Source organism: Argopecten irradians, chromosome 14 (assembly GCF_041381155.1).
Source record: "Argopecten irradians isolate NY chromosome 14, Ai_NY, whole genome shotgun sequence".
Taxonomy (NCBI): Eukaryota; Metazoa; Mollusca; class Bivalvia; order Pectinida; family Pectinidae; genus Argopecten; species Argopecten irradians.
Window position 1 is genome coordinate 22,436,882 of NC_091147.1, and position 10,047 is coordinate 22,446,928.

The 10,047-nt window shown below is 36.4% G+C and overlaps 2 protein-coding genes across 3 annotated transcripts; one reads left to right on the forward strand and one right to left on the reverse strand.

Moving 5' to 3' along the window:
* Positions 1-1,172: 1,172 nt before the first annotated feature.
* Positions 1,173-5,124, forward strand: LOC138307516 (bifunctional 3'-5' exonuclease/ATP-dependent helicase WRN-like). The gene is made up of 3 exons (XM_069248306.1): positions 1,173-1,493; positions 2,967-3,126; positions 3,500-5,124. The coding sequence occupies exons 1-3, from the start codon at positions 1,211-1,213 to the stop codon at positions 4,458-4,460; spliced, it is 1,404 nt and encodes a 467-aa protein (XP_069104407.1). The 5' UTR covers positions 1,173-1,210; the 3' UTR covers positions 4,461-5,124.
* Positions 5,125-5,596: 472 nt separating this feature from the next.
* On the reverse strand, positions 5,597-9,271 carry LOC138308180 (uncharacterized). Of its 2 annotated transcripts, none has more exons than XM_069249125.1 (4): positions 8,989-9,271; positions 8,340-8,466; positions 7,969-8,084; positions 5,597-7,663 (listed from the first exon to the last, which is right to left on the reverse strand). In XM_069249125.1, exons 2-4 carry the CDS (start codon positions 8,419-8,421, stop codon positions 6,497-6,499), a joined length of 1,365 nt encoding a protein of 454 aa, XP_069105226.1. In that variant the 5' UTR covers positions 8,422-8,466; positions 8,989-9,271; the 3' UTR covers positions 5,597-6,496. The 2 variants fall into 2 exon arrangements, with proteins under 2 accessions (XP_069105226.1, XP_069105225.1); XM_069249124.1 differs by having other exon boundaries at positions 7,969-8,099.
* Positions 9,272-10,047: the final 776 nt, after the last annotated feature.

The window sequence follows — 10,047 nt, forward strand, 5'->3', positions numbered from 1 at the left end:
ACAACACTTTGTCGGGACCATGTCAGGATCATTTCATGCAAGTTTCAGCCAAATCGCACTGGTAGAACTTGAGAAGAAGTTCAAAATGTGTTTTCAAGATGGCTGCTGTGGCGGCCATCTTGGATTTCGGATCGATCCGAAAAAAAATAACAACACTTTATCAGGACCATGTCAGGATCATTTCATGCAAGTTTCAGCCAAATCGCACCGGTAGAACTTGAGAAGAAGTTCAAAATGTGTTTTCAAGATGGCGGCTGTAGCGGCCATCTTGGATTTCGGATCGACCCGAAAAATAACAACACTTTGTCGAGACCATGTCAGGATCATTTCATGCAAGTTTCAGCCAAATCGCACCGGTAGAGAACTTGAGAAGAAGTTCAAAATGTGTTTTCAAGATGGCGGCTGTGGCGGCCATCTTGGATTTCGGATCAACCCGAAAAATAACAACACTTTGTCAGGACCATGTAAGGATCATTTCATGCAAGTTTCAGCCAAATCGCACCGGTAGAACTTGAGAAGAAGTTCAAAATGTGTTTTCAAGATGGCGGCTGTGGCGGCCATCTTGGATTTCGGATCGACCCGAAAAATAACAACACTTTGTCGAGACCATGTCAGGATCATTTCATGCAAGTTTCAGCCAAATCGCACCGGTAGAACTTGAGAAGAAGTTCAAAATGTGTTTTCAAGATGGCGGCTGTGGCGGCCATCTTGGATTTCAAATCAACCCGAAAAATAACAACACTTTGTCGGGACCATGTCAGGATAATTTCATGCAAGTTTCAGCTAAATCGCACTGGTAGAACTTGAGAAGAAGTTCAAAATGTGAAATGTTAACGCACGGCGGACGGCGGACGGCGCACGGCGCACGGCGGACGGCGGACGGCGGACGACGACGGACGAAACATGACGACTATAGGTCATCCTGACCCTTCGGGTCAGATGACCTAAAAATCTAACCAGGAATATATCCATTCTTACGTATACTATTCATGTATGTATTGCAGACAATCTAATTAAAATGAGAACTTCTATGTCGCTCTCCGTACCGTCCGCTCGTAGAAGATCTAAACACACCCCATTGTGGGTCACGTCAGGGGTCAATATGCATACAATAATCGCATTAAATGATAGCCAATCAAAATACGAATTTAGTTCGAATATGGGCCAATGAAATCACCGCTCTCTCCTGCTTCTCGGGTATGCTTGAAAAATGGCGGCCTCCGTTCAGTTGAAAGAAACTTTACACCTATTTCATGTTGATACGTTAAAACCGGAGCAGGAGACAATATTAAAATGCCTTGAAGACAAAAAAGACTGCATGGCTGTTCTTCCGACGGGATATGGGAAATCGTTGCCTTTCCAGTTGTATAGTGTAATGCTAAATAGGCGATCGCCAGCGAAGAAAGTCGTCGTTTGTTGTCCTCTCATTGCCTTGATGCAGGACCAGGTGCAGAAAATGTCGGAGATTCCGGAGTTCCGTGCTGCTTATGCAGGTATAAAGGCTTTTTTGTTGTGTTATTTATATAGTTAAGGATCATGGCCCCTCCCCTAACGAAAAATTGTAATACACGTTTTGGTTATGTTTACGTATGACGAGTTATATATTATGTAACGTTATATTAGGGCACTACGGTAGGGTTTTCATAATGAATTTAGACCTACAAAATGTAATAACTCTTCATAATAAACTAATATTCCATGTCTGATATGAGTAAGAGCGATTTGAAAGATTATATGTACAAAGGCATTATACTTTTCTAGATGTAAACATGCATCATTAAACCATGTAAACATGTTTCAGTTGTAATGTAAATCAGATAAAACTTGTCTAAAACAGAATACATCAGAAGGTGAAGATTTAGAGGTTATTATATGACAATTTTGATATCGCACCCTTTATCAGCCCGAGACCGCCATATCAGCCCAAGGGCCGCAGGCCCGAGGGCTGATATCAGGTCAAGGGCTGATAAAGGGTGCGATATCAAAATTGACATATCATAACCTTTTTATCACACATTTTGAAAAAAAAAAGAGAATTTTTTTTTAACAATTTAAAAACATGTATTAAAATGTATTGATCGACCGATATTCCACTGGTCATAATAGGCCAATTTAATATTGAAACAGTGGAAAAACTTCATTACATGTACATGTGTATGTTTTTAACAAATACATAATCCCCGGTTAAATGAACGAAGTGAAACATATATTTTAAGCAAAATTAACAAGATCCTATTGAAGGCTAACTATCACTTAAAAAATGATAATGTTCAACAAATTCCGGCAAAGCGGGTTCATTTCAGAATTATCAGTTTTACAACGGACATGAATTATGAATTCGACGGGAAAATTAAACTACACGTATTAAACTGTCTAATTTATTCCTGTGTCTCTTCTTGTTGACAAACGCATGTCGTTGATTTCATTTATACCGAATACATTCTTTTCGTGTTATAATTATGTGAATTGCGATGCTTAGTTTTCGGCACTGTGGACAAAACTCATTTCAACCTGATCTTACTTAAGACAATATCTCCAGTAAAATCATCATGAAACAGACTATTTCTGATTTCTGATATCTTTCTCAATACGTTTATCCGAGAGCTATTTTGAAATTGAAAATTGTATCCGTTATTCAACTTATCGTCTGTAGGAAACTGAATCAAAGCGGCAACTCTAAAATCCGGAGTGAAAACCCCGGATGACGTGATATCAGCCCGGGCCGATAACTGATATCAGCCCGGGCCGATAACTGATATCAGCCCGGGCTGATATCAAATTATGACGTCATAATGTGATATCAGCCCGGGCGCTGATATGACGGCACGGACAACACTAATATCGCATGGGCAAAACGTTCATTATCAAAGACAAAAGTGTGATAAAGTTATATATCAAAGTATGTTTTCATTAATTTTAATTCATATATTTCTCAATTATATTTGTTGTTTATGTTTCTTCAATAGGATCAAGCACAGCCACAGATGTTAAAATAAGAGATGGCGAAGTCGATCTGATATATGCTTCTCCTGAAGTTCTTGTTGGAGACCAAGATTGGAGAGAAAGTTTTAGAAAGCTAGATGTTGATCTCATTGTAATCGATGAGTTTCACACAATTGCAACTTGGTATGTTCACACATTTAATCTTCCAATTTATATTTGATATTCATTTACAGCATTTATTATGTATGCATTTCATTAGAATCATTTCGCAAATATTACAATTTAAAGAAACATGTTTACATTTACTGCAGAATTGTGTAATTAAATCAAAAGTCTTTAATTCAGGTATTAACGAGCTGAGTGGCAAAATTTACAATGTAGCCATCCTTGTGTCTGTCATGTAAAAATATTTTTTGTTTATATTTTTGTAAACCTGTATTTAAACTTGTCAAATTTCACTTCTATATATATCACATACCAGTAATGCCACTGTATCCTAATTAAATGTTTAAATTTCCAATTGTATAATGACATTGTGTTTTTCTATTATTTTTAGGGGAGAAGATGAAGACGGTTCACAGAAAACAGCATTTCGGAAATGGTTTTCTTACTTGGGAGAATTGCGCCCATTATGTCCAAATGCAACACTGTTAGCATTAAGTGCGACGTGCACGGTTAAAATCCGAAACAGAGTTATGAAAGTTCTAAACCTAAATCCAAATGAAACCAAAGAAATTATGATTTCACCGAACAAGGAGAACATTAAAATAGTGGCAGCTAAGGTGGTGAATGACATTGAAGAGGCCATGCTTTGGATTACGGATGGAGTCGCTGACCTGGGTCAAAACTTCCCAAAAACTTTGATATACTGTAATTCAATAACAGATTCTTCAAAACTCTACTCCTATTTGATTGATGAACTACCAGATTGTACATCTGTTATTGGCATGTACCATTCCGAGTGCACAAAATCCTCCAAGGACAATATTCTGTGTGAGCTCCAAAAGGAAGAGAGTCCCCTCAAAGTCATTATATGTACAGATGCTCTTGGAATGGGAATAGATGTTGTAAAATGCCATAGTGTTGTTTTGTATGGTGGATCAAAGACAATTATTGACTTAGTACAGAAGATAGGTAGAGCAGGAAGAGATGGGGAAAACTCTGTGGCTTTGATCCTGTTTAACCAGTACAACATTAGACAGGCAGATGGTTATGTCAAGGATATATTGAAAACAAAAGACTGCAGAAGGTCAGCGTTGTTATCAGCGTTTGATAGGGATGGACATGTCCAGGAAACCAGTGCCAGTGAGAAACATAATTGTTGTGACATTTGTGCCTCTACATGTACATGTGAAGAATGCCCAATGTTAAAATTAGAAGAACTCTTTACATCTACTGGTGAAAACATTTCTGAAATGGAGTTGAGTGAAAGCGATGAGGACACAGAATCGTACAACTTGTCAGACTACGAGGATGAGTCTTACATGATGCAACACATGGACAACCTTGATGTGTAAATTCAAATGATTTGTGTTTGAAATTCTTTTAATAGAATATATGTAAAAGATGATGGACGACGCTCCTCGACATTGTATATGTGATCAGTCTTATTCCATTGCATATAGTAGGACTATGAGTGCTTTAAAACTAATATATAATATTAGACCACTATTTTCGTGAGAACAAATAACATAAATTAGTCAGGATGAGTTTTGTCCTAAAACCTGTTGAGGTTTATATGTAACTCCATTCTATTTCTTATATTTTGAATACCGGTAACTTTCATCTGATTCCCTATATCATATATCCTTTATAGGAACTTGTGCAAGTCTAGCATAAAATATAATGAAGTGTGCAAATGTATATCTCTTAATAATATTTTTTGTACCGGTAATTATTTTCAGGAAAATCTCATGCCAATATATGCAAATTTTTCAAAATAGTACTTTAAAGAAGCGGAGGTAATATATATAACTTCTTAGGATTTTCAAATGCTGACTTAAGCTTGTTATTGATCAATCAAATTAAAATTGGATCTTTTATGTATGTCTTTCAAGAGTGGACATTCCATCGGGAGTGACATAGAAGATTTAATGTTAAATAGATAGACTTGATCATAATATGTATATATAAATTTCATTGAATGATTGGTAAATGAATAAATTTGAGAGTTAACTTAAATCTGGTAGGTTCAATTGAGTCCAAGGTGTGTAGTGGAAATATAATTATTGATTAATGTAATATTGCTGCACATGCGTATTATGATCAAAGCTGTTCATGTAAAATGTAGGATTTTGGAAACATACTTGTAAGACATGACACAGCAGTTGCAAATAAAAACATCAGGAAAAATTTACTCAATTCAAAGCTAAATATCAAGATAAATTTAAAGTACCAAATAGCTTTTAACTTATGATGGAAACACTGAATAAAAGATGTCACAAATTGTCATTGAAAATCTTTGTTTCACTTCATTTTATGTCTGAAAACTATAAGCATTCACAATCAATTATCTTCAAGTGCAGAATGGAAGAATCCAGAGTAAAACCATCAACCTACATCAAGTTTGGTTTGGTTTGATTAGTTTAATGTCCTATTAACAGCCAGGGTCATTTAAGGACGTGCCAGGTTTGTTGGTGGAGGAAAGCCGGAGTACCCGGAGAAAAACCACCGACCAGCGGTCAGTACCTGGAACTGCCCCACATGGGATTTGAACTGGCGACCCAGAGGTGGAGGGCATGTGGTAATATGTCGGTACATCTTAATCACTCGGCCACCGCGGCCCCACCTACATCAAGTAACTATTTAACTATTGAGCATTCAGATACAAGAGTCTCCTACCAAAATTGGTCAAACATGTTTGATAACAATGAAAGGAAATGAAAATCTGATAATTACAATTACTGGTAAGACAACTGACTCAGTATTGATTCAACATTCTGTTTCTAAATGCTCACATGGTTAAATAATCTTGGTGTTCTGAAGATGTGTTGATGGTTTTTTTAAAGGAAAAACAACTATAATACCAGTACTAGTATTGGTAGTTTTATTATGTAAAATGGTCTCCAGTCGACAGTATCTTTTCAAAATAATGTTTACATACTTTTTCTTCATCATGATTTATGGCTAAGCCTTAGCTTACTGGCAGAATGAATACATCATAATATATGTTGTATTAAAACAAAGATAATTTTGAAAGTTTTAGTAAGGCAAACTTGGCAATGCAAGTTTTGTTGAAATTTCCTAAGGCTATTTAAGCCTATTTGTGTAAGAACTAGATTAAAGTATATCTTCTCTGTTGAGAAAAACCTACTGAAGTACACATATTAAGACATCTTAAAATTTTGTTATGACATATACTCAGTGCCTTAAATTTAGCAAGACTGATATATATACAGATGTACAGAATAACAGCAATTGACTAGCATGTCTTTCATCAGGATAGCACATTTTCAAAGAAGTAGGAAGTTAACTTCATTGAAGTGACAGGCTTTTCATATTGTTCCACAACCCGCCGTGTTACACAGTTCAAATTGTCCCGGACATGTCTTATCTAGACATGACTACTGCGCAGTCTTCTCACAGGAATAGTTGGCTTGTGTCTATGTATCATTGTGGAAAGGCCAGTCATGGAAGTCGAATACAAGTCTCTTTCCGTGCAGAGAGATCGGCATTTCAACTGACGTCCTGGTGTTTCAGTGAGAACTCCTTTGCTAATGAGTACTTTTGCAACTTTTTTCACATCTTCTTGATAGGATGGCAAGTGGTGAAATCCTTTGCGTTTCCTGGAAGCATTCATCGTGTCAAATTGTTTCATGAATTTCATTAGAATTGGATATTCCTTTGAATGTCTGATAATGCTGCTTTTGGTTTGGTTGCCTCTACACATGTTCTTGCTATCTCTATTCATCATTTCAATGTATTCATCACATGCAATGTTGTTGTTTTTGCCTCCTTGGACATTTACAAACCTATTGGCAACAAGTCTCTCACTTTGATCATGAGGTAAAACTCCAGAGGTTAATGCTGTGAGATGAATTGATCCAATAACATATTTGATCTTATTTGTCTTGTTATATATTGGTAATTCGTACTTAGCCGAGCGTATAGAGCGCTCACCATCTCCCATATCTACTGCTGAATCAAGATTTTTATGCAGCATAACCAGCTTGAAAAGCATCAAGATGTAGTTGAAAAGTTCATCTTTTGATTTTTGTGTCTGTGGTTTTGCTCTATCCATCTTGGAGTTGTGGACTTTGGCCTCATGTGCTTTTAGTGAACCAATTCTGGCATACGTTTTGTCACAGAAATGACACTTTGAACGGTTGTTCTGAATGGTAGAAGTCCAGTAGTTTTCTGGATGGTCTGGATCCTCCAACACCTCTCTAACGGAACTAAGTATGTCGGGTGAATTTTCAAAGAAGAATGTTTGAAGGATTTCCCTGGAAATGTTGTTGAGCCAAAGGATCTTTTCTTGATCTGTAAAATCACTGAAGTTGTCAGGAAGAGGAATATTTTCCTCCAGATCATTGATACGAAAGTGATGGTAGAACATTACTAAGCATAGTCCATCAAGTATTGTATAGTACAACAATTTGTATGGCCTGTAGCTGTTTTTCACCTCTCCTTTAACATTTCTCATGTTGAGAATGGTACGGAAATAGAACACTGTGCCTTCATCATTCCCGCTCCCTGTGTTGAAGGTCAGCTTGTGGATTGCCTGAAAATAAGTAAAGAATGATTAAAAAAAATAAAATGACTACTTCAAAAAGATTATGTTTGTTTTGCTATTCAGCTATTCCACTATCTGTACTTGTAGGAGTTATGTGTACTACATATTTGCTAAATTATATAACAACCAATATAATTGGAATTAAAATTTCAATGTCAATGGAAGGTCTGAAATAGAAGATTTAATTACTACTCATGTGTAATGTTTGTTAAAATTTTCTTTCAAACAGCACCTTGGTGATTTGGAAATTAGTATGACATTTAATTACTTTGATAAAATTTCTTAATTTGTACCTCCAGAAAGTTCATGAGGCGATGGAAATCTTCAGTTTTGGATATAAAACCTTCTAGCCTTTCAAGATCTGTTTCAGCTGTCCTCATTGCATTTTGAGCACTCTGGACTCGTTCATCTGTTAAACGATCACCTAAAATCACAAGTATTTCCACTCCTAAACATGTACTATCGGTATTAAATAATACATATTAGATTGAAGTTATAAGACAATAGAACATAATATTTTCTGAAGTATAATAACCATTTTAAAATAAATATTGCAAAAAATCATATAAGATGTCTGGCAAACACTGTAATTAAAATACTATGTTAACCTTATTGATAAAAGGTATGACTATACATGTGTACCATAAATGCATGTACTATTTACCTCCAAGGAATACAGGTTCTACCATTTTTCCATCCTTGCATGGTACATATCTCTCTGTCAACAGTTTAAGCAACTGGATCATCTCATTCGTCTTGTTCTCATTTGTGTCAAATAATCCCAAGGAGTACTGAAAATGAAAAGAAACAAAATTCATTAAAAACATTAAAAAAATAGGAACTGTAACTTAATGGAATGCAATATAATTGTCGAAGTCTTTAAGTTTAAAATATAAACTTTATTTATTTTACATCTATTGAGAAATAAATTATACAACTTAAGTAAATCACTCTCTATGGGCTGGATGTAAGCGCGCAAGGGGCCTTAGTTTGGGAGGAAACCGGAGTGCCCGGAGAAAACCCATGTGATCGGGCAGCTGAACTCAGACTGTCTAGGTGAAAGGCGAGCAGGCGACCACCCACCCTTTAAGTTTGAGTCCCAGTTATACATGAATTACAATTCCTTGGCTAATAATGAATTAATGAAATTCCATCATGAGTTGGTTTAATTCATAAGAAATGATAACACAATATTTATTAGAATGCACATTTGTCCAGATTTATAAAATATTGATTTCAACATTTCTATATGAATCATGTTACTGTCCATAAATGAAGGTTACAGATGACAATTCATTAGAAAGGGAAGCTACCTGTGAAGTTTTTATGCCTGCGAATTCTGAATACTTGTGTTTCAGATGTTCAGGATAAATCCTCCTGAAATACCTTAAATATTCTATTTAATCATCATACATCAACATAAAGCAATAATAGCAGGTTAATAGTAAATACCAAGATTGGATCTGAATCCATTGATGGTTCATGGCAGAAATTTGAAATTTAAGAATCATCACAATTAGATTGCCTTTCATTGTAAATGGCTAAAAAATTTGAAGTTGTTTCTTTATAAAAAGGGAACATTTCTACTTACTTCTATATGTGCTACAAACTAGCTAGCATAAAACAACAATGTGGCCCTGCAGGTAGGGCGTTAGAATTGTACCTGCTGCCCCTATTGCATGATCGTAAAAGGCGACTAAATTTAGGATCTTATCTTTTCTCTTCTTCCTAACTGACTTTATCTTTCCTAATGCCTCCCTTGGCATCGCCTCACTTTTGGCCTTGAGTTGAGCGTTCGCCCCTGTGAGGAAGGCTCTGGGTTCTGTCCCCTGGCCGAGACACACCAAAGTCTGTAAAAGTGGTAGTTTCTGCTCCTGCTAAGCGCTCAGCATACAGGGAGTGGGACGACTGGTTGGCCCGTTGTCAGTATAATGTGACCGGGTGGGGGTGTGTTGCTTGGTATCTTCGGCGGCATGCTTCAGTGATATAGCACTATAAAAAGGGCAATAGTTCCACTATACAAGAAGACACAACACGAATATACCGCAGTCTCCCAAAACACGCACCTCGCACAACATACACGCAACACTACGCATACATGGGAGGCCGTCCTTACATGACCATAGCTGTTAATAGGACGTTAATAAATCAAACAAACAAACAAAAAAAAAAAAAACAATGAACTTACAAGTTGTCAAAAACCGTTAGAAGTTCATGTTTCTACCTAAGGAACTAAAGATTAAACTGGTAAATGTACACAGTCATTTCAGTCTTATACTGTTGATGACATTTGAATATATTATTTGTAAGTTATCTTTGGTAATAAGGGGCCGCGGTGGGCGAGTGGTTAAGATGTACCGACATATTACCAC